The sequence below is a fragment of the Saccostrea echinata genome, unplaced genomic scaffold (genome assembly GCF_033153115.1).
Source record: "Saccostrea echinata isolate AGI-Se365-2 ecotype Australia unplaced genomic scaffold, CSIRO_AGI_Sech_v1 ptg000002l, whole genome shotgun sequence".
NCBI classification, from domain to species: Eukaryota; Metazoa; Mollusca; class Bivalvia; order Ostreida; family Ostreidae; genus Saccostrea; species Saccostrea echinata.
In genome coordinates this window covers 18,017,600-18,043,232 of record NW_026889751.1, presented here as the reverse complement: position 1 = coordinate 18,043,232, position 25,633 = coordinate 18,017,600, and the positions used below count along the sequence as shown (strand labels likewise).

At 33.8% G+C, this 25,633-nt stretch overlaps 1 protein-coding gene and 1 long non-coding RNA gene across 2 annotated transcripts in view; both read left to right on the top strand.

Annotated features, from left to right (window-relative positions):
- LOC133200949 (uncharacterized) overlaps positions 1–24,377 on the top strand; it is a 46,441-nt gene extending 22,064 nt beyond the window's left edge. The window contains exons 5-6 of the mRNA XM_061336766.1: positions 23,599–23,658; positions 23,754–24,377. Coding sequence (XP_061192750.1) covers positions 23,599–23,658; positions 23,754–23,905 — 212 coding nt within the window. The 3' untranslated portion in view covers positions 23,906–24,377. The remainder of the gene's footprint in view (positions 1–23,598; positions 23,659–23,753) is intronic.
- Positions 1,767–11,093, top strand: LOC133200941 (uncharacterized). The gene is made up of 6 exons (XR_009723016.1): positions 1,767–2,077; positions 2,869–3,000; positions 3,776–3,903; positions 5,610–5,719; positions 8,785–8,895; positions 10,528–11,093. It is a non-coding gene; the product is annotated as an uncharacterized LOC133200941 (long non-coding RNA).
- Positions 24,378–25,633: the final 1,256 nt, after the last annotated feature.

The window sequence follows — 25,633 nt, the reverse complement described above, 5'->3', positions numbered from 1 at the left end:
TATCTCTCTCTCTCTCTCTCTCTCTGTGAAAGATATTACATTCTTACTAATATCAGTTTTTACCTTTTAATCTTAAAATTTATTTCAAAGAAACCCCGGCGTTATATTTATAAAAAATATACATTAAAAATACATCATTATACGAACAATCAAGAAAAAAAAATAAATAAAAAAAAAAAACAGACCAAAACAAACAAAAATGAATCAGTTAACTTTAACTTCATATAAACGAGTGTTTGTATTAGTATTATGCTAATAAAATAATGATTAAAGGGGAAAAATTACTGCATTGAGTATGACCGAATTATGACGTTGTCATCACCTTTATGGCGTCAAGTCATGTGATCAAAACATGGTGTCGCCCATAAATAAGGTCAGAGCATTGTGTATAGTGTAACATGACTGTCTAGGGGTCAGTCCCGTACATAATCCGAGTTCAGAAGGATGAAAGAAAACAAGAATTTCAGTGTTTAAAGACTGAAGAATTAGATTCTATATTCTGTTAAAATAACAATCATGTAAATCAAACGTAAAACATATGAAACAATATCACCTACGATCCAAGAGTGTGATAATTACCATTATTGTAGATAGAAATTTAGCCTCGATCCTCGAAATATGTCTGATCAATAATCAATAATATTATCGACTGCTGCTGATTATACACAAATGCATGTATAATATGACAACAATAAATCCCGGCCGGGTACTATAGACCTGGGCGTGCCTAATCCGGATGGGTTATAAACAAAGGGGAATAACTCCATATAACAAGTTAAGACAAATAGGGGAAATATGAATGAAATATGTCACATACAGATAAATAAATATATACACACATAATAAATACACTTCAAACCATCACAATAGATTAATATTTGGGTTAAGTTAGGCAATATTTTGGTTGGGGAAATTAGGTTTCCACATTGTACATTAATTATAACAGTTTTCTGTTTTCTGTAAGACTGGTAATAAATTTGTAAGGTCGGTATACCAATATCGAATATTGAACTAACAGAACAATACATAGAATCACGAGTACCTTGCAGTTATCTTACTACTGCTCTTTTGTGGGAGAGTAGAGGAAGCTCTAAATCTCGCAAGATTTCTGGGGCATAACATTGTTTACAGCAGTGACAATCAAATGATTTGAACAATAAGCAGTGATGAGTATGCAGAAAGTGTATTGCCAAGGATTGAACTCGAAATAGTAGCTATTTTGTCAAATAAGGAAAGTTTAAAGTATTTTATGAACTATAAAAAGTAACGATTTTCAATGAGAATTTCATGAGAAGAGTCCACTTAGTGAAAAGTATCGCTAAAAATATAACATTTGAGGATTAGCTCCTCTCTCAGATTTATTAGGCTGGTTCAGCATATGTTTAGCAAGATATTTCACCAGGATTTCTTTCTTAATTCCACAATGATCGATCTTGCATTGCATTCAATAGCACATTTGCCCCAATCCAACAGGCATTTCCTACCTCCACCGCAAAAGAGTTCTGCTAAGTTAAGTATATGCAAAATCAAGTATTGACTTTTTCATCAAGTTGTGTGCAATAATCATTGAGGATTTGTTAAAGAATATTTTTGTTTGTTCCCTTTAAATCCTACAAACTGAGACCCTTTTCGATGTAAATTGTAAGTAAACAGTTATGATAACAATAATCATTGCGAGTACAGGGAGTGGGCAGTGGCGCAAAGCCCCGCTCATCACTGGGAGCTCTTAATACAACGCGTGGGTGAAGAGAAAATTTGGACATTGCACATTGATCCAAACAAATTTTTTTTCCACAGTAACTTCTGGACCCACAATGCATTGCTTGTTAAATTACCTTCTCACAAGAATAACAATAAAAGTTCAACAAATAATAAACTCGCCTTTATTTATTGGATAAATTGCAGATAAATAGTCAATAAAACATTCTTCATTAAAATAAGCACTTTTCTTTCTTCAGTTTAATGGTAATGAAACTTACATACCACATCATGTGCCGTCAGAGTCTAGACGCACCAAATGTCACGTGCGGTTTATAGAGACAGGCCTAAATACAATGATAAACAGTACACTGAAAAGGTATCTGCGCTTGCCCTTACGGTCGCACGATTAACATTTTATGATTGAATAATTCTCAGGTTTTTGATTGTCTGATAGCCAACATTTTAGCAGTCAAAAAATGTTATACTGTAGACGTATTACATTTGGATGTGTATTTTTTTTAGTGCCTTTGGCTGAAAGAATCTTCTGTTAATTCAAGTACAATGCTAAATGTCTTGCAGCACATAATTATTCATGATTAAGAACATTAAGAAACGTGCTAAATCAAATCTAAGCTAACTTGCTCAAAAGTTAATTTCCCTCAAATATCGTACATGTACACGCTAAATAGAATACATTTACAGTATTCACCTGCATGTTATCTTCCAGATGAATATTATTGAATTCATGTACAATTATTGACTTTTGATGAGGTCTACTCATTACTATACAGACCTAGTTGACTGAGACCGAAAGCTGTTCAAAAGTCAAGAGCCGTTTTAACAAAAGATCTGGAATTTACTACATTTTTGACACTTTAGTTCTTGTCTCCAACAAATATAAACACTCATGATATAATGCATAGTGTAACTTAACACATTATAATTGTAATTGATCAGCTTAACAAATGTTTAAAAGTGGAAAAAAAATATTGAACAACAGATACTCAACTATTTACTAAGAAATTAGCTTAGTGTCTCTGCATCTAGCATGTTTACTTAACATTTAAAACGACACGTTTTAAAAACATGCACTTTGATTGGTCAAAAATGTTAGCAAATCTATGAATAAATAAATTCAGAATTAAATTTATGAAATTTTTTTGTTAGAATGTTTGAGGCAAACAGAAGATGCATGGAATCCCCCCTGAACATGGAGACAGCACAGTTACATGCATTATCAAAGCTGGATTATTAGGTGCTACATTTAAACTCAACCATAAATATTTGCTTATTTTTAAGGTAATGAAATATTTCAAACTGAATTTGTTGTATCATTCAACATTTAATGTCCTGTATTGCTTTTTATGGTGTAGTATGTATGTATGTATGTTGTTCTACGTCCCGTTCGAGAATTTTTCACTCATATAGAGATGTCACCATATACCGGTGAAGGGCTTCAAATTTTGACCTTTACTCGGCACTCGGGGCCATTGAACAGTGAGGGATCTTTATCGTGCCAACGCCTGCCGTGACACGGGGCCTCGGTTTTTAAGGTCTCATCCAAAGAACCCGCAACTTTCACTTCAAAGTGCCGAGCGCATGGCGAAGAAACAGTTGCTACCCATTTTTTATCGACTTAGGTCAGTCGCGGCTGAGATTCGAACTCACAACCTCCTGATCACAGAGTGAGCGCTCTACCAACTGAGCTACTGTGAATGGTCTTTTGGTGTAGTAGTTATAAGCTTCTAAAGCATATTGTTTTCAAAGAAACGAAAAGAAATTAAAAAATGAAAAGTAATTTATGGTAATTTTAATAGCCTACACTTTAAAAAGATTTCTGTATTTCCCCCTCTGAACTGTAGAGATTAGACATGTCAATTGATATACTCTATATTATACAATTTGGTGGTTAACGATGCAACATAAGAATTCAAGTGCTTAGTGTTGCCAAAGTACCTGCAGAAGTTGTAGTAAAACCTTCAGGGGTAAAAATATCATTTTCATCCTCTTATTTTCATACTTGATTGCCAAAGCTTAATTATGACTTTTATGAAGTTTTTCTTTTCCAGTTTAGGTATACAGAGATCCCTTGAAGAAATAAAGAACAGCTTTTAATTAGAGAATTCTCTTTTAATACAGGTACAAAGCTGTCAAACCATGATGAGTAAAAAAGATGTAAGGAAATTTGTTACAGCCTCCCAGGTAATAATAAAATAATTCAATCTTCCAAAAGAGATTTTATCTCACTCAAGCAGAAGACTCAAGTGAGCTTTTCTGATCAAAAAGTGTCCTATGTCTGCCTATCTAGCTGTCCGTCAACCTTCTGTCCATCTGTCTGTCATGTTGCTGCAGAACTGTAGCTCTCCAAAAAAAAAATATATTGTCAGACCGGAGAGCTACAGTGCCACCCATTAAAAAATGTGTATATTTACTGCGCCAAAAAAAGTAAGCTGAATCTCGATTTATTTCTCTGTTATCAACTGCAATCTAAAAATACTATTAACCCTGTGTCTCTAACATATTTTTGCACTTTTTCCATAACAAAACATTCTTTACAACCATTGTTAATCATATCAATAGCCCTCCTGGGCCTGAAATTGAAACCATCGAAAATTTTGTCTATTTATTCTGCGATCTTGGGTGGCAAGGTAATTCGGTCCAACGCGCTTCTTGCAGATGTCAACTACAAGAGTAGTTGATAGAGGTCTAAGGAAAATTTTGAAATCCAGGTTTTGTGCAGTTGAGGTAAAAATTTAGAGAAATTAATTCAGAACCAAGCGCAACTTTTTGTGTGCAATAAATATACACTTTTTTTCTATGGGTGGCACTGTAGCTCTCTGGTCATCTATCCCTATTTTTTCAAACCAGCAAGTTACAGATCAGCAGCTTTCTGTCATGTTGTCTGTAAACTTAATTTTTACATTTTCAACTTCTTCTTCAGAACCACTGGGCCAATTTCAACAAAACTTACCTCAAAGCATTCTTGGGTGAAAGGAATTTAAGATTGTTTAGAGGAAGTGCCATGCCCCCTTTCAAGGGGAGATAATAAGGAACTCATGAAAATTTGAATTTTAAAAATTTTCTGCTCAATAACCACTTGACCAGAAATGATGAAATTTATGTGAAAGCTTCTATTAAAGTTTGTTCAAATTATGACTCCCAGGGGTAGGATGGGATCATAAGAAGGAATCAGAGAATTACATAGGAATATGTAGGAATTATCCTCAAAAATCTTCCTCCTAAAAACAGCAAAGCCATTAGTAGTCATTTTTTATACAGAGGCATCCTCAGGTAGTGAAGATTCAAATTTGTTTAAATCATAACCTCCGGGACTAGCATGGGGCCACAACAGGGGATCAGGGTAATGCATTGGAATATATAGAAAATATTTTTTAAAAATCTTCTTCTCAAGAACAACAAAGCCATAATTTCATATTTTTTTTTAGAAACTTTAAAGGTATTGTAGACACAAATTTGCTAAAATCATGCCTGGGGAGAAGGGGTTGGTTAAGGTGGGACCACAATAGGCAGTAAAAGTTTTATAATGGAATACATATGGAAAATGTCTTTAAAAATCTTCTTCTTAAGAAGAGGAAAATTCATATGAAGTCATATTTATATGGAAGCATTCTCAGGTAGAATAGATTGAAGGTTACATGTATTCATATCATGACCCCCTATGGTAGGGTGGGGCTATAATATGTGATCAGTTTTACCCAAGAATAAATAGGAGAAGAAAGAATCTGCTGACGGAGAACAGAAGGGCCATAGTTAATCAGGTGAGCATTATGGCCCATGGGTCTCTTGTTTGTTCAATATTTACATTAAGAAATCATCAAGATTCACCTATTATGTGTCATATTTTTTAAGTTAAAAGTTAACAGTAAATATTGTTTGTTTATCAACAGATTCAGCAAATAATGCTAGAGAATTAGTTAATGCAAGACCTAATGATGGAAATGTACCAGGTTCCATGGCTAGGAGAATGTCAGAAAGCCTCATCATTAGTGTGTTACAGGTAAAAATTTTTTTAGGAATTTAAGAAATAAATAACAGCTAGTGTTAAAAATTCACTAGGAAATGAATTTGGTTGGTTCACGGTCACATCTCTTGAGAAGCCTGTAAGTCTCATTGATGAAAGTGTTACCATGCTGGTTTCCCAGGTGCCTATAACACTGATATCCTACATGTAGGTTCCAGTCAAGCATCTGCTCTGCTCAAGGTTCCAGGAGTGAAAAATGTTGGTTAGGAATAAAGTGGCATCAGGTATTGCTTCTGTCATAGAATCTTCTTTTTAAGAATTAATTAACCCCTTAGTCAGTATTAGGGGTATGTAGTTTTTGCCCTGCTTATCGATCTTGTTTGTCTCCAAAAATTTAACCTTGCCCATAACTTTTTAGCTCACCTGAGCCAAAGGCTCAAGTGAGCTTTTCTGATCAAAATTTGTCCGTTGTCTGTCGTCGTTGTTGTCGTTGTCGGCGTTGTCGTTGGCGTAGGCGTTGGCGTTGTTGTTGTAAACTTTTCACATTTTCATCTTCTTCTCAAGAACCACTGGGCCAAATTCAACCAAACTTGCCACAAAGTATCCTTGGGTGAAGGGGATTCAAGTATGAAGGGCCACGCCCTCTTTCAAGGGGAGATAATTAGGAATTAGTGAAAAAATAATGACATCATTTAAAAATCTTCTTCTCAAGAACCACTGGGCCAGGAAAGATAAAACTTATGTAGAAACATCCTCAGGTAGTGTAGATTCAAGTTTGTTCAAATCATGACCCCCAGGGGTAGGGTGGGGCCACAATGGGGGATCAAAGTTTTACATAGAAATATATAGGAAAATATCTTTAAAAATCTTCTTCTTAAGAACAGCAAAGCCATGATTGGTCATATTTATATGAAAGCATCCTCAGGTAGTGTAGATTCAAGTTTGTTCAAATCATGACCCCCGGGGGTAGGGTGGGGCCACAATGGGGGGGGTCAAAGTTTTTCATAAGAGTATATTGAAAAAAACTTATGGAAGCATCATTCAAATGATTGTTCAAATGAGCACCCCCGGGGGTAGGGTGGGGCCACAATGGGGGATCAAATTTTTACAAATGAATATATGGGAAAAATCTTCTGCTCAAGAACAGCAAAGTTATTTGTTATATTGATATGAAAGCATTGGTAGTTTAAAATCCCCCATCCCCCCCCCCTCTCTCTCCCCCATTAACTTTTCAATACTGAACTGATTTTTGCTTTTTTTCCTAGCCAGTGTGCTCAGGTGAGCGATGTGGCCCATGGGCCTCTTGTTTAGTAGATGGAACTATGGCATTCATATTTCACAGGTCACTTGTGACAATACCTTTCTTTGGGTATCACTTAATTTGACCTCTTTACCTTGGAATTTGACCCACTTACACAAAAAATTACCAAATTTTAACCTTTGCAATAACATTTGAACGGTTGTGCTAGGGCTTTCATCCTTCACTTGTATATTCATTGTGGTAAGACCTTTTAATGGGCATAAATATTTTTGACCTTTTGACCTTGATCTTAGAGTTTGACCCACTTTTTGAAAACTTTAACCTTGGCTATAATTTTCAACGGTTAGCACAAGGGCTTTCATATTTCACAGGTATTCCTTGTGACAACACCTTCTTTTGGATACCAACAGTTTGACGTTTTCACCTTGACCTTAGAGTTTGACATGTATTTGAGAAACTTCAACCCTCGCCCTACGGGGGCATCAGTGTTTCACAAACACATCTTGTTTCACATAAATTGTAGCTTTAACAAAGATAAAGACACACTGTTGATAATTTTTTAAGATGACATTTTATTTACAAGTTATGCTGGGGGGTTCTGTTAAAATATTCTGTTTACATGAGGTCATGATGAACAAAAGAAGGTAGTACACAGTGTTTAGACTGGCAGAAGAAGTGATATGGTATCATTATTTTCTTATACATATACAGTAAAACAGGCTTTAGCTTATAATGAATTAAAGCTAATAGAAAGTGATTTTTATTCTGTTTTTTTTTAAACATATTACAACTCAATGTATACATGAATAATGATTTACCTTAAGTTTTTAACAAAGCAAAATTGTCTGTCCCTAGCACTTTGATATAGGCTTGTTTTTCTGACTAACTGTACAAGTATTTATTCCACCAGTTAAAATTTTAATATGAATTGTATACCTTTTATGCTTTTGATAACTGTGATTTAATGTAGAATTATGTCCACAGCATTTTTTAATCTTTGCAAAAACTATTAGAATTATTATTAGTCCCCCACCTGTGAAACCAGAGGTGACAATAGGTTTCACCGTGTCTGTGCGTCTCTCTGTACATCTCTCTGTCTGTCCATCTGTATGTCTATCAGTCTGTCCCACTTGGTTTACCACACTTTTTTTCTAAACGCTTGCAGATATTGAGATGTTCTTTGGTATGTGAATCTAACTTGATGAGTTATAGATTAAGTTTGCATTATGATTTTTTGACGGAATTATGGCATTTTCAATTTTAAATGGGAACAAGATTACACTTGCTGGTTGGGGACTAGCAATGCAATGGCAAAACTCTCAGAATGCTTGTTCTGGTTGAAATGTTTGTGTTTTTAGTCCCCTACCAGTGAAACCGGAGGGGACTATAGGTTTCCTCTGAGTCTGTCTGTCCGTCTGTCTAGCTGTCCCTCTGTCTGTCTGTCAGTCTGTCCCACTTGGTTTTCCGCACTTTTTTCCTAAACGCTTGCAGATATTGAGCTGATTTTTGGTATTGAGTGTATCTTGATGAGTTACAGATCAAGTTTGCATTTCGTTCCGCTTCATTGATTTTTGACGGAATTATGACCTCTTCAATTTCTAAGGGTTTTCCGCAATTTTCTTCTAAACGCTTGCAGATATTGAGCTGATTTTTAGTATGTGACTTTACCTTGATGAGTTATAGATCAAGTATGCATTTCATTCCACTTCATTGATTTTTGAAGAAATTATGGCATTTTCAATTTTTAACGGGAACCAGATTACACTTGCCGGTAGGGGACTAGTATTGCTATTGCAATACTCTCAGAATGCTTGTTACAATTAAGTTGCATTTTTTTCAGAGGCAGTAAAGGAAATCGATGGTGATGTTTCTTGTGTTGGTGATGAGAATCAGAGTGAGGAGGAAATGGATGACAGTCAAGACAATCATGATTTCCACACTTTAACTCCAGGTACTGTATACACACTACATTACTGCATTACCCATCTTTAAGCAATAACTTCCTTTTCTTGTTATTATAAGCAGAAGCCCTGAATGCACAGCATTGTTAAGGCTGCATAAAGGAGGTGGGGCCTAATTTTTACCGGAAAAGTTTACTGTGACATCACACAAAAATAGTTATTCCTCATAATACCAGAAAATGAAATAATTTGCAATTTTAAACTATCTTATCATAATAAACAACATGAAAATTACCAATGCATTAGTTTTTGTTGCTAGTTAAATCCCACAGAGCAGGTTATTAACAAATTACTGATTGCAGTGAACTTGTCGACATGACATCATTTTGGTAAAAATGACATATTTCATGTGCTGTGAGAGACAGAACGAAGATTTTTTTTACAGTGAAAAATGTATTTTATTATTAAACAGAATATTATTTACAGATTTCAGACAGGCAAGTGATACAAATGTAAAACCTTTGTTTAGTGCGATTATCCAATAATTATACAGAAAATGTATTTAATAAATTCTTCTGTGTTTTTATGTACAAGGTTCCGGACCCATGTTTAACATCGAGGTGCCTAATTAAATCGTTTTTTCGCAAGGGCATTCACTTAATAGATCTTAACCGTTTTTCGAATGTAAATAAAGGATAATTATTTTCCTTAACTTGAAAAGTACTGCTGCTTTCCCAAAATCGAGAGCATTATTTAATAAATGCATAAAACACTTTGTAAAGGTCACACATATTTCAAATGGAGCTACATAACATGAATTTTTCCTTATAAAATGCAAACTCTAAAGCAGCAGAACTTTTTAGAAAGTACAAGGTATATAGAAATAATTTATAACTTAGATTTTTTAATGGAACTAGGATATGCCCTTGCGATATTGAAATTTGTGTATGACCTACATGTAGTACACATTATATGCAATTATCACGTGACTTCCAAATAAGGTTACCAAACTAGATTCAATATAGAGTGGGGTATAGGCCTACAATATTATTTTTATTAATTTTTAAGTCATCTGGGAATATAATAGCTTTACAAAAATAAATCAGCATTAAAAAGTTATCTATTTGTACATGCCTATTTTCCACTGATTTCTTCATAGTATGCCTTAACAGTGCTGCGTGGTCTACATGCATGAAAAATGTATAGTTCTCAATACTGGATATTGAGTATGAACAGAAGAGCTTCAGTATAAGTGACAAAAAGAGTGGTTATATATTCAAGGGTAGAGCAAGGTATATTCTGAAATAAGTTATTTGCGTTGGTGGAACTTTACCAATATGAGAGTCATCGCATTTCACACAGATGTCTTCTGAATGGAGATGGAAGAGTGAGATTAAATTCCAGATAGAACAAAATATTGATCTAAAACTGAATGTAAATTTAAGTAGCCAAGCACACAAGTTTACAGATCATTCAAATAATGAATGTACCTATTTAATACATATATATTAGTGAGCAATCATTCTCCTACCAAATTGTATTTCAGATGCCGAAAAGTTCTTCACTTTTCACAAAATACTTAGCCAGTCATGATAAGCCACTTTCAGAGCTATTTGCTTTATTTTTATACAGACAAAAGTATAAACAGAAGAAAAATTATATTCTGAAAATTTGATTTTAAGGAAAAGGAAGCCACTTTCTGATCACAGATCCACAACAGAAATGGAAGATTCTGCATGCAAGTGACAGAAGATACAAAAAATCCCATGGACATCATGTGAAATTATTTTAATCAAAAAACATTTCAGAAAAGATTACAAAAATGTAATAAGAACTTAGATAACTGTTAAAGACCAAGTATATAATCTAGTTTAAAAAAAAAAAACAGAGAAAATCTTGATTTACACACTAATTTCAATTGATATATTTTTGAGAAAAATGATAAACACTGTGTTTTGGAGCCACAATTAGCAGTATTGGGGGTTAAATTGTTTTATCAGTTTTATCATTATGAAACCAGCATGGACCATGATACTTGCATGACTGAAGAGTGCAGAAGAAACTACATGATGTGTGTAGCAAATGATTTTGAAGTACATGTATTAAATATTCTGTGCAGAAGGAAATTTTTTCCTTTTTTTTTTCGTGAACATGTTTTCAAGTATCGCATGACCTTTCTGAAAGTGAAAAAAATGTGCATGTCCCAGTTAAGTTTGATCAAGTCTCCAAATAAAGTTATATGCAGAAATTCTTTTTTTATTTATCCACTATGGTATTGTTTATGAAATCCACAGTGAAATGTACTTTTAAGTGAGTTGAATTGAATATAAAGAGTTGGGTTCACTTTATGCATAAGATAGCCCTGTCCTTATATCAGTTAATTGTCCATCACCCTCTGTCCCATTTCTAACATCCAAATAAAGCTGAGAGTGCCTTTCATTCCTTTAACAAAGTTTCTTAAAGAGTCCAGAGATTGGAAATTAAACAAGCTTTGTAAAATTGCAAAGTTCTTGAACTTTTGCAGAAAACAGGCTTATTTGAAAGAAAACTAAATACAAGCTTACTCCTCAACCCAGAATATAAAACATGTTTTTCAGAAACAGATCCTTAATTATTTAATATCCTCTGCATGGATTAGAGATTGCACTCTATATGAAATATTTTTGAAAAATGCTAAAACTTTTGTCCGTTGTTGAAGGAATTTTCAGGATGTGGAGAAAATCTTTCCTTTATATTGATGTTTGAAATAGGACCCTGGGGCTTTGTCAGTTAATTGGTATGTTAAATGTATCCATGTATCCATTTTATGGATAAAGTGAACCCAGCTCTTTACATCATTTTTAATAGATACAGTCACCAAAAGGTCCAAAAGATAATTTAATGCACATGATACCAAAACTGAGTAGTTTTGATTTCTCACAATTCAAAGGGCCATAAAAGCCCTAAGTTAACCTTGCTTTTTTATAATGTTTATGTCTACAAACTTTTACCATATGTATCAGGTCCTTAGTTTCTAAAAATACCATTATCTTGTGTAAGTCCCCAGAGTTTTACCATCGTGTATAAGGTCCTTGGTTTCTATAAATACCCTTGTCTTGTGTAAGCCCCCAAACTTTTACCATGTGTATAAGGTCCTCAGTTTCTATACATACCCCTATCTTGTGTAAGTCCCCAAACTTTTACCATGTGTATCAGTTCCTCAGTTTCTATAAATACCCTTATCTTGTGTAAGTCCCCAAAGTTTTACCATTGTGTATAAGGTCCTCGGTTTCTATAAATATCCTTATCTTGTGTAAGCCCCCAAACTTTTATCATGTGTATAAGGTCCTCGGTTTCTATACATACCCTTATCTTGTGTAAGTCCCCAAACTTTTACCATGTGTATAAGGTCCTCAGTTTCTTTAAATACCCTTTGTCTTGTGTAAGTCCCCAAACTTTTACCATGTGTATAAGGTCCTCAGTTTCTATACTTTCATTATGTGTAAGTCCCCAAACTTTTACCATGTGTATAAAGTCCTCAGTTTCTATAAATATCCTTATCTTGTGTAAGTCCCTAAACTTTTATCATGTGTATAAGGTCCTCATTTTCTATAAATACCCTTGTCTTGTGTAAGTCCCCAAACTTTTATCATGTGTATAAGGTCCTCGGTTTCTATAAATACCCTTATCTTGTAAGCCCCCAAACTTTTATCATGTGTATGAGGTCCTCAGTTTCTATAATACCCTTATCTTGTGTAAGTCCCCAAACTTTTACCATGTGTATCAGGTCCTCAGTTTCTATAAATACCCTTATCTTGTGTAAGTCCCCAATTTTTTACCATGTGTATAAGGTCCTCAGTTTCTATAAATACCCTTATTTTGTGTAAGTCTCTAAACTTTTATCATGTGTATAAGGTCCTCAGTGTCTATAAATACCCTTATCTTGTGTAAATCCCAAAACTTTGCATGTGTATAAAGTCCTCAGTTTCTATAAATACCCTTGTCTTGTGTAAGTCCCTAAACTTTTACAATGTATGTAAGGTCCTTAGTTTCTATACTTTCATTATGTGTAAGTTCCCAAACTTTTATTATGTGTATAAGGTGATCAGTTTCTATACATTTATTATGCATAACTTTAACTATGTGTATAAAGTACTCAGTTTCTATAAATATCTGTATCTTGTGTAAGTACCCAGTTTGTATAAATACCCTTATGTTATGTAAGTCCCTTAACTTTTATCATGTGTATAAGGTCCTCAATTTCTATAAATACCATTATCTTGTGTAAGTCCTCAGTTTCTATAAATACCCATATCTTGTGTAGGTCCCCAAACTTTTACCATGCTTATAAGGTCCTCAGTTTCTATAAATACCCTTATCTTGTGTAAGTCCCTAAACTTTTACCTTATGTATAAGATCCTCAGTTTCTATAAATACCCTTATCTTTTGTAAGTCCCCAAACTTTTACCATGTGTATAAGGTCCTCGGTTTCTTTAAATACCCTTTATCTTGTGTAAGTCCTCAAACTTTTACTGTGTGTATAAGGTCCTCAGTTTCTTTTAATACCCTTATCTTGTGTAAGTCCCCAAACTTTTACCATGTGTATAGGGTCTTCAGTTTCTTTAAATACCCTTTATCTTGTGTAAGTCCCCAAACTTTTATCATGTGTGTAAGGTCCTCAGTGTCTATAAATACCCTTATCTTGTGTAAGTCCCAAAACTTTGCATGTGTATAAAGTCCTCAGTTTCTATAAATACCCATGTCTTGCGTAAGTCCCTAAACTTTTACAATGTGTGTAAGGTCCTTAGTTTCTATACTTTCATTATGTGTAAGTTCCCAAACTTTTATTATGTGTATAAGGTGATCAGTTTCTATACATTTATTATGCATAACTTTAACTATGTGTATAAAGTACTCAGTTTCTATAAATACCTGTATCTTGTGTAAGTACCCAGTTTGTATAAATACCCTTATGTTATTTAAGTCCTTTAACTTTTACCATGTGTATAAGGTCCTCAGTTTCTTTAAATACCCTTTGTCTTGTGTAAGTCCCCAAACTTTTACCATGTGTATAAAGTCCTCAGTTTCTATAAATACCCCTATCTTGTGCAAGTCCCAAAACTTTGCATGTGTATAAAGTCCTCAGTTTCTATAAATACCCTTGACGTTGCGCACGGTGTTGGTACACATTGACGTTACGTCAAAATAACGTTATTAATGTCATAACGTTGTTACAACGTTTTAAACGTCAATTGCATATTTTAGTTGTTTAATGTGAATTCTATTTATTTATTTTTTTAAATCTAAATAAAATAACAGAGCACAAACTTTTCAATTTTTGAATCTTCGTTGAAAATATTAAGATGTACACTAAAAATCCTATAATCTTATAAATATTTAATAAATTGTCAGATTTTTATTATGAAATTGTCACAGGCATACATATCGCTAAACTGGAAAAAAAATTAAATGGCCTTATACTGAATTAAACTTTTCTTTTCTTTTTTCTTCAGCCCAAGTAGTTAAGCTCTCTTTAAAAATCGGGGGGGGGGGGTTACTGACATGCAAAAAAGAAGGGATGCATGTGCATGGGGACGTTTCGCTATTAAAAACCCTACTAAATTGAAAAAAAAAAACTAGACAGAAAAAATAAAATTCAGAAACCCTTTTACTTTTTCGTGGAGGGGGGGGGGGGCTCTCATTCTCATTTAGCAAAGAGAGAGAGAGAGAACAATAACGCGATATGTTTAGATATTGCTGCAGCAAAATAAAAAGGGAGTATCGGCCTTTGAATGAAAATTTTCAGAATATTTAAAACAAAAGATTGTTCTAAAATAATTGGAGAAGGACCTTTTACCCTACTTGGTACTCCGGACCTACAGAAAATTGAAAAAAAAAAAAAGAACACGGCGATACAATTTGACGCTCCCGACGTCATTCGTATATATGTAGTGTGTAAAATGACGTTTTTCGTACCTGTGACAAAATGGCTACATCTATATTAATGCTTGCGTTTATTTCATGTAGATGATAACCGTAAAAATTATGTTATTATCTAATACAGTATGAAATGTTCTTTCAAGATACAGTAATGATTGGTATATATATGACATTAATTTATGTATATTTGATATGTAACTGAGACATATTAAGTAATAGTACAGCGACTAGTACGTGCATAACAAAATGGCTACACTTAACAAAGCCTTACTAATATTAACGTATCAGCAGTTATATAACATGTATCAACATAATTAATTTTAGAAACATATGTACTTAAAGATTATTCATCAAAATTTATCTTTGTGTGGCATTTATGTCTCGTACACATCGCCATGCGGGCTAATGTCAACTTTAGGAAACGATTTTTTCCTGTTGGACATATTACTTACGCACTGTAGATACAGCCCAAACTCGTGAAATTGAGAAAATGATGCTAAAAATTCAGCAATATCACAAAGAATGCATACATATTATTGTATTTCCTAAATTTTATTTAATTTAGAGGATTGGAAGTGGATCTTTTTATATCTTGTAGTTGCGCGATTAATAATTCATGTAACGTTGGACACGGGAATTTCGTCGCAATAACCAATAATGAATAAAGCAATATCATAGCTAAGATATTTTTATATTATTAAAAAGAGAATTTTTAGAATAATTTATTACCTTGGATAAAATAATTAATTTTATTTTTAATTTCTAGTAACTTTATCATCTTGAAAGCGCCAGTTTCTTTACGATATCTAAAGAGTCAGATTTTATAGTACCAACACCGTGCGCAACGTCCTTTGTCTTGTGTAAGCCCCCAAACTTTTACCATGTGTATAAGGTCCTCAGTTTCTATACATACCCTTATCTTGTGTAATTCCCAAAACTTTTACCATGTGTATAAGGTCCTCAGTTTCTATAAATACCCTTATCTTGTGTAAGTCCCCAAACTTTTACCATGTGTATCAGGTCCTCAGTTTCTATAAATACCCTTATCTTGTGTAAGTCCCCAAACTTTTACAATGTGTATAAGGTCCTCAGTTTCTTTAAATACCCTTTGTCTTGTGTAAGTCCCCAAACTTTTACTGTGTGTATAATGTCCTCAGTTTCTATAAATACCCTTATCTTGTGTAAGTCCCCAAACTTTTACCATGTGTAAGAGGTCCTCAGTGTCTATGTGTAAGTTCCCAAACTTTAACCGTGTGTATAAGGTCCTTAAGGTCCTCAGCCTGATACATCGAAAGAAGACGGTTGTTCATGATCAAAATACATTGTGATTTATTTTAAAAGAAATCACCAAGACTAATTGTCCATGTGTTATTAAATTCAAACGCAAACAGGTCTGAAATGCCTTAAATATTTCTTGTTTTTTGCCTGACACTGTAGGTCTCTGGTCATCCATCCCAATTTTTTCTGACCAGCGAGCTACAGATCTGCAGCTAGTCTTATGCATGTATAAGCTGCAGATATGTAGCTCGCTGGTCTGAAAAAAATGGGATGACCAGAAAGCTACAGCGCCACCCTAAGAAAAAAAACTGTATATTTATTGCGCACAAAAAGTTGCACTCATTTTTAGAAAAATACACTATTATACCGTATACGTCCTTTCTCTAAACGTGAGAAAAAGTGCAATCTGCTTGCATAGAACGACATATAGATGTGATGGACTGAAAAATTATGTATTTTTGAGATATACGCTCTTACATTTTTTTTAATTAATAAGGGAGGGGGGGGTATCGATCCACACTTCAGGCGCCTGTGTTTACAAGGGTTATAAGGAATGTATTGCTGTGGAAATAGTACAGGAAAATGTTAGGAACACACAGTTAGTAATATTTTGAAACGGCGGTTTGAAAAACACGGAAAAATAAATCGAGAAACAGCGCACTTTTTTGTGCGCAATAAATATCCACTTTTTTCAATGGGTGGCACTGTAGCTCTCCGGTCTGTCAATATTTTTTTTTCGGAGAGCTTCAGTTCTGCAGCTAATGCATGTATATGCATTATTTTGTACTTTTAATCAACCTGTACGTACATAAGCCGCTGACTAATGAAAGAGACAATGTAGCACATGCACTTGTTTCTTCAATAAATTTTTAACCCTTTGCATAATGATTATTATAATATGGGTTAAAAATTTATTACAGAAACAAGTGCCTGTGACCTCGATATGTAACCTCGCCACTTTTGCTCCTTACTCCAACGCGAATTCCGGCTGGATGTACATCTATATTCGACACTACTTTTTAAAATAAATTTAATAATAAATATTATTCATGTATTTTTAGCTCTACTGGTCAGAGACCAGAAGAGCTTATGCAATAGTAAGGTGTCCGTCGTCCGTCCGTCTGTCTGTCTGTCTGTCTGTCTGTCTGTCTGTCTGTCTGTCCGTCTGTCTGTAAACAATTTTTCAAAACGCTACTCCTCCTACAGTTTTGGTCCGATTTCAATATAACTTGGCACACAAGTAGACTACACTAAGATACATAATTTAGTGCATCGGTTTTTGATTTCGATGGACGGTGTTGCCATAGTTACTAAAAATAGAAATTTCTGTGAAATTCCTTTAAAACGCTACTCCTCCTACAGTTTTGGTCCGATTTCAATATAACTTGGCACACAAGTAGACTACACTAAGATACATAATTTAGTGCATCGGTTTTTGATTTCGATGGACGGTGTTGCCATGGTTACTAAAAATAGAAATTTCTGTGAAATCCCTTAAAAACGCTACTCCTCCTACAGTTTTGGTCCGATTTCAATATAACTTAGCACACAAGTAGACTACACTAAGATACATAATTTAGTGCATCGGTTTTTGATTTCGATGGACGGTGTTGTCATGGTTACTAAAAATAGAAATTTCTGTGAAATTCCTTTAAAACACTACTCCTCCTACAGTTTTAGTCCGATTTCAATATAACTTGGCACACAAGTAGACTACACTAAAATACATAATTTAGTGCATCGGTTTTTGATTTCGATGGACGGTGTTGCCATGGTTACTAAAAATAGAAATTTCTGTGAAATTCCTTTAAAACGCTACTCCTCCTACAGTTTTGGTCCGATTTCAATATAACTTAGCACACAAGTAGACTACACTAAGATACATAATTTAGTGCATCGGTTTTTGATTTCGATGGACGGTGTTGCCATGGTTACTAAAAATAGAAATTTCTGTGAAATCCCTTAAAAACGCTACTCCTCCTACAGTTTTGGTCCGATTTCAATATAACTTGGCACACAAGTAGACTACACTAAGATACATAATTTAGTGCATCGGTTTTTAATTTCGATGGACGGTGTTGTCATGGTTACTAAAAATAGAAATTTCTGTGAAATTCCTTTAAAATGCTACTCCTCCTACAGTTTTGGTCCGATTTCAGTATAACTTGGCACACAAGTAGACTACACTAAGATACATAATTTAGTGCATCTGTTTTTGATTTCGATGGACGGTGTTGCCATGGTTACTAAAAATAGAAATTTCTGTGAAATTCCTTTAAAACACTACTCCTGCTACAGTTTTAGTCTGCTTCTAATATAATTAGGCATACAAGAAGACTATACTAAGATACATAATTATTGCATTGGTTTTTGAATTCGATGAACAGTGTTGCCATGGTTACTTAAAATAGAAATTTCTGTGAAATTCCTTTAAAACGTTACTCCTCCTACAATTTTGGTCTGATTTCAATCTAATTTGGCACACAGTAAGAATACACTACGATACATAATATGTATTTCTGTTTTTTTTTATTTGGGTGAGTAATGTTGTCATGGTTACCGGTACTAAAAATAGGAATTTCCGTGAAATACTTTCAAAACGCTACTAATCCTAGTTTTCATTTGATTTCAATATAACTTGTCACAAAAGTAGACTACATTAAGATACATAATTCTATTTATTGTTGCATGTTGCAATGTTTCAAATCCAAGTGCTACTTTTCTTTTGTTATACAAACAGACCAGTAGAGCTACAGTCTCATCAGAGACTTCTGGTTTCTTATATTAAAAGCTTTACATTCAAGAATATAGTGATACTCATCAGCAACTTGGGCAATATTACAGGCTGTACAGGGTTTTTTTTCCCTATGTGGTATATCATGCTATCGTCTGGCTTCTACTGGTAGACGACGATTTTATTTATGAAATTTTAAAAGTATTTTTCTAAATGAAAGAAAAGTTACCAATGTAATTTTCAGATCCCATGCTTTGCTTAAAGAGTCTATAAACTTGTTTTTCAGGAGTTATCACTGAACAACGGTTGGCCCCTCAATTTTTTCCAAACTTAACTTTTTACTGTTGAAAATGTTCCTAGAAAAGATTGTTACGCCACTTTTGTTCCAGTATATTTAAATCATGGGTAATGTATTGATAACGTTTGACTGTGACCCCCCTTTCCAACGACATAGGATTTTAGAGTGTGGACAATTTATGTTTTTTTTTCTTGTCACATTATTTTTTTCAGGTAGGTTGTCATCCCACCCCCACCCCTTTCAGGCTCAACTTTCAGAAACGATACTACGTGTCTGACAGCACACACATTTACAGATTTTCTGTAAAATATGCAATTCTAACCACGGGTTTAATAATTTTTTCATCACTATACAGTTTAAGCATTTTGTACAATACATTTACAATTTTATTTGTGGACTTAAAAAAAGCTTTGGCCCATTATGAAATAATTATATACTATACAGTAATACATAGATTGGAATATTGATTTTGCAATGGGGTGACTTTATAAACATTGATCACATGACAGTTACTGGTGTTGTAATTGGCCATGATAGAAAAATTATTGGAATGTATCCTAGCTATGAGAAGAAACGGGTTGCACACCACCAGACATTCTTCGGATGCAACTTCTGACCTACAAGGATGATCTGACGTACATTTTCTAGGCGATTGAAATTGTCAAAGTTTTTAGCGGGTTTATTCCTAAGAAATACAAATCACTCGTACCAAACTTCCTCGCTATATGTTGGTATATGCACACTAGATATACTGATATATATAGAGCTATATATATCAGAAATTCAGAAAATTCACTTGATGCGAGTCTTTGCCTTTACATATAGGCCATACTTTAACGATTAATTCTACTTTAACTCACGATTTTTTTTATTTTTTATTTTTTTTTTTTTTTGGCCTGCAAGAACGCCATGTCTACGATGTCTATTCCACAAAATACGACGTTTGAACGATTTAAGTACTAATTAAGGCGACTGCATTACTAATTAGTTACAATCTTTCTACGACTTTGAAGGATTAGTTACATTGAATTAAAATGCACACAAATATCTTTTCAAAGTCATGGAGAGATCGATGACCCAGAGATAGAAAATTTTTAGAAAACCGTGTTTAAAACTGTAACATTTTGTACCAAATGACTCTTCTAGTCAATTTTCAAGTTAGTTTATCGGGTAAATATTTCCTTTTCCTATTTTACAGGAACTTGATACATCAAAACAATGCTAAAATTTCATGTGACAGGTCAAGGAAATTTTCAATTTTCAAGTGCGCCCATGTTCCTGCCGAATGCCAATCAAAAGCGCCCTCGTTTTTACAAACACCGATAGATAAAGATAAGATAATCCGTGTCAAACGCTCCTTAACAGGAAGGATTTGAATACACTTTTGCCGTCTGGATTTATCAATATAACTTTTTTGGACTCAGAACATTGTTTTAGTGAGCTCAGAATTTTTTTTTAAATTTCATTCATATCAGTTTGTAATTAATATTGTTGATCAAGATGAGTATTTGCTTTAATATGACATAGAAAAATATCCAAAACTTATTTTTGATCTATTTTTTTTTACCTGTTTTGGTAGTGAAGTTGTAAAATTTATAATTTAAAAAAAAAAACTACATATATGCCCCATCTAACCCACCTCCCCTTTGTTTGTTTTTTTTTTGGGGGGGGGGGGGGGTTGGGGGTTGGGAGGGGGGAGGGGGGGCATACCGGTACAACAAGGAATGTGTTTAAGAGAGATTTGACAGATATATCACCGCAAGAAATTGACTGATTCACTTTTAATTCGTTCAGAGGTTTAAATGCCGTGTTTATTTATCTATTTATTTATTTTTTGTTTTAATTTGAAATTCAATATTCAGAAATTATTCCGTATTGAAAATCTTCTCATGTTAAATCACTTATTCCTCATTTAATTCCTGAGTGGCACTGGTCGGACAACAAAGGAGCAGAGTGGTAATGTCCAAAGAGAGTGCTTTTTTAAAGAACTTTTCCCCCAAAAAGTATCATTATTTTTCTGTGTTTTTTATGTCCATGCCATCAAAACATTTTATAACTTTACCTGTAACACTTTTACTCAGTATTACCATATGCCATTTTTAAATCTGTTCAGTTCTTCTTAAATATGTAGTAGCCATGTAGCATTTTACTGTCCCTCGTTCCCCTTTACGCTCTTACCATTTCTACTGAACAATTTGTAGACAATGGCCGCATCCGACTGGTTACTTGTTGTTTCATGTTAATCATTGCCATCGCTGGGACTTGTTAATAAATTCGAAAACCACATTCCTCGTTACTTTGGACATTTCACTGTCAACATTCTCTCTTTTTAGTTCAACAACATATCTTTTTATACCAAAACTACGGATTCACAGCCCATAGTATGTGATCTCATTATATCACACGGACATATAGCTCTTTTGAAACATTTATGAGAAGGCAAGAAATATCGATTGGTGAAATTGACACCCAGTTATCTTTCCTCAGAGGTCAATATTCGTCGTCACAGTGCTATATATGGGCGTATTTGACATGTGATGCACAGGAATCGTGTTTATGAAACATTTAAATAATTAATCAAAATATCCATAATTTGGTCGGCTGACCACACCTGGACAGGCTTTACAGAGTTACACACATAGGAAAAAGCATTGGCGCAAACAATGCACAGCCAAAATTTACAATCCTCTCCCATTTTCAGAAGAGAGCAAAATGCGGACTCCGGTGTAACAACGAAAAGTGACCCCCGTAGAGTATTGACCAGGGTGTCATTTTTCTACGTAGAAAAATGACCCAGGTCAATATTCTACGACAAGAAGGGTCATTTTTCGACCGTAGAAAATCCTTCCAGGCCAGTAATTCTACGACTCCGGACCGTTGCTCGAGACGATAAGGAAAAAGTTGCATTTTCATTAAAATACCTCTTCAGTTTATCATTTATGTTCGCTTATCTTAATAATTACGATAACATAGTAACACTGCAAATACATAATAACACCAGTAAGATAATAGGGTATAGTCAAATGTATTTTCATCTACATGTGCATGTATATCAAAGTTTCAAATTGGTTTCGCTCTCAGTGCTACTGAACTTATACATATTTATCTACATGTATTTTAGAACTTTCATAAATCAGTTTAAAAGGTAACATTTTGAACCACATGACTCATTTAGCCAATTTTCAAGTTTTTCTTCAGCAAATCAGAACAATATTTGGAAAATATTTCCTTTTCCTTTTTCAGAAGAACTCAATACTAGTACATAAAAAGAATGCTGAAATTTTGACTTTCAAATACGCCCAGATTCCTGCCAAATATCAATCAAATGCGCCCTCATCCTTATATATATAAATTAATAAGTTTAAGGTATATTTACTACTTTGTGACCACGACCTTCAGTTTGAAATTGCAATTTTGCATTATTTGTTTAATGTTTTAATTTTTCAATTTATATTAATTTATGAATATCATTTCTATATATAATTTATAAGACTCGAGTTCATGAAAACATGCATGTATGATTGAAATTTCAAAAGCATTACATGTATATAAAGGATAATACATACTTAGTGTAAACTGTATAATATTGAATACATGTAAAATGCATATAGGCCTATAACATGCAGTATAATAATAAGGACATCAGGGAGAACCAAGATTTTTTTTCTCGCTGAAAACGCACTTATGACAATATATATCATTAATAATAACTACAAAAGGTATTTAGAAAAAAAAAAGTATTGATTAGCATTTAACATTTTATGGTTTAAAATGTTATAAATCTTTTTAAGTCTATCGTCACTTATCTAAAATGCACCAGCTTTCAGGGGCTTCGTACCCAGGGTCCCCTGGACTTCGGCTTGGTCCCATCGGGGCCTTATGCTCCCCCCCCCCCCCCCCGCCATTTTATGCTTCCACATTGATCGACCCCAAGCTATGCCACAAGATGCGAATTTGGAGTTATAAAAGGCCTGTATGTACAAGTCAACCAAATTACAGAAATTCAGTGTATAACAAAAACATGTATATCTATGGCCATATATGGAACGGAAACAGACACCAAATAAATAAACACTGTGCGTTTCATAAGTCTACCCAACCCAAATTTTGATTTATAAATTAGGGTCCCCATTTTTCTCTGTTTGTGTATTAGGGACTGAGTTTAGGTCCCCAATTCTGTTTGCTTATGAGAAGATGGGTCCCCTAATTTTACACAGAGTCCTCAGATTGGCACTTCCGGGTCCCCATTTTCTAAATTAATGGAAATATCATTCAATCTCAAAGACTCACTCCATCTACTTAAACCAGGATACCTACGAAGTAAAATGAGTTAAACAATACCAAGTATGTCATGAAATCGCTTAGTCCCCATTTTAAGTTTTTATGACAGAGTCCCCAGATCGGAGTCCATACACGTAAGGGTGTGTGTGTGTGTGTGTGTGAGAGAGAGAGAGAGAGGGTGTGGGGGGGGGGGGGAGGGTGTAATGTTTAAATAGATATACTCTATTTATATTTTCTCTTTAGCACAATTACAACTTCTTTCCCAAGGATTGCACCCCCACCAGCCATTCCAACAAAATACAGGTACATGTATCTTAAGACACTTATAATGTTATATGAAAGTACATTTCTTTAATTTTTTGAATTATCTTTTTAATATCGTGTACTATTTTGGAAAGGAAATCTTCGTCCATTGCGCATGTTAAACAGGGCAATTTCGTCTGCTCCATCTTTACAAGACTTGGGTACCTTACAAGACTTTGGCTCCTTACTTCAAGACTCAGTCACAGGAATGGATAGCTTGATGTCTAGCTGTGAAGATGTATTTTAATGAGACAAACAAATTTTTCTTAACATTTCTTAATCTATTCGTCAGCAAGTCATTTAATTTTTTTTTCAAAAAAAAGGGACACAGTGATTGATCATGAATTACATGTTCAAATGAAAGCATGGTCAAAACAAGAGCACAGCAAAGCGATGCCTGTACATGTTTATACCCTTGTGACGGCAAAATTAATATTCTTAGTCTCATATGAGGTATTTAAGGCTAACACTTGACAAATAACATATGAATGACACAAGCTTTTAATTATGTTTGTTCACGTTATTTTATATGACAGTATTCGTGCACAAAATTATACATGTATCTTACCATTTCAGCAATTCAATACATAATTATGTTGTATAAAGTATATAAACCCTAAATAGTAACATAATATATACGCAAAAGTCATTACAGTGTAAATTGTTCGTTTATTATTTTTATATTGTATTACTCTTATGTTAAATACTTAAATCTGATTGCTTTAGGTCCATTTACAACTTTGTAATGAACTACAAATATGTACATGTACATTTTATCAATACAATAAATAGGTTGTAATTTGTAATTAGCCATTTTTCAGTCATTAAGATAAACAGAAGGATCTGTTGGTATTAAAAAATCCATTTTTGTTAAACAGCATTACTGTATCAAAATTACTGAAAAACTGGTTTAAATGACGCAATTTTGATAATTAATGTTCCAATAAATTGTAATTTAAAACATATGTATAAATTTTGTACATCGAGGTAACCAATTTGCTTCTTATTTGTTAGCCGGTTAATTGATTGTATTCAGATCATGCTCCTATGCAGGCGATAGAATATGCTATACATGTATAAAGGTACATTTAAGCTGATGGTAGAGTAATTGAAATCATCCAAATTATCATTTTAATAAAGTTCATGTGAGCCAATAAAAAAGTATGAAAACGGACATGCAAGTCTCTATGGTATGCATTTTATGCTCTCATCCTTTAACTGTCATTATTTATTTATTTTACTAATTAGTAAAATAAATTATATCGATAGTTCGAGAGAAAAAAAAATGAAACATAAAATTGAGGATCCTCCCCATTCATCAACTGATACAGCAATTAATATTCAGGAATTAATTGTCCGTTCATTTCTTAATGTTCCACACATAAATAATTCAATATCTCAGATTAATATCTTCCGTTCAGAGAGAATATTTGATAAGTATCAGTTGTAATGACTTTTTTAAACGTCTACCTAAAATTGTAATTCAAAAGAACTTCTATTTATAAATTTATTTATTAATTCTTAATTATTCCTAAAAACTGCCTATTGCTACAGAATGATACTAGATGCTTCCATAAACAGTAATATCCGCACGTACATGTATGTTCTCTTCTTGGTACTGTACCTGGTTAAAATGTTAAATTTTTATAGAAAAAATCCGTTATTCGGCCCCCAATTGGTCTCCCTGATACAACCCAACATAAAGACATCAGTCATGAAAAAAGTCTATATGTTAATCAGAGATCCTGTCAATAAAGTGATTTTTAAAATAATTTCAGATGTACAAGAAGGCATTTTAAAAATCATTAATGACCAATTAAGCTCAAAAAGTCATTTAAAACAGCCATATTGATCAATCGAATCTTTCCGAGTTAAAAAACTACTGTTTCATCTGTGTGCTTTTAGCTACTTTGTAGGTGCCTTTCCGGATTTCGGGAGACACATTGGATAATACATGTACTATTTGGTTGCCAGC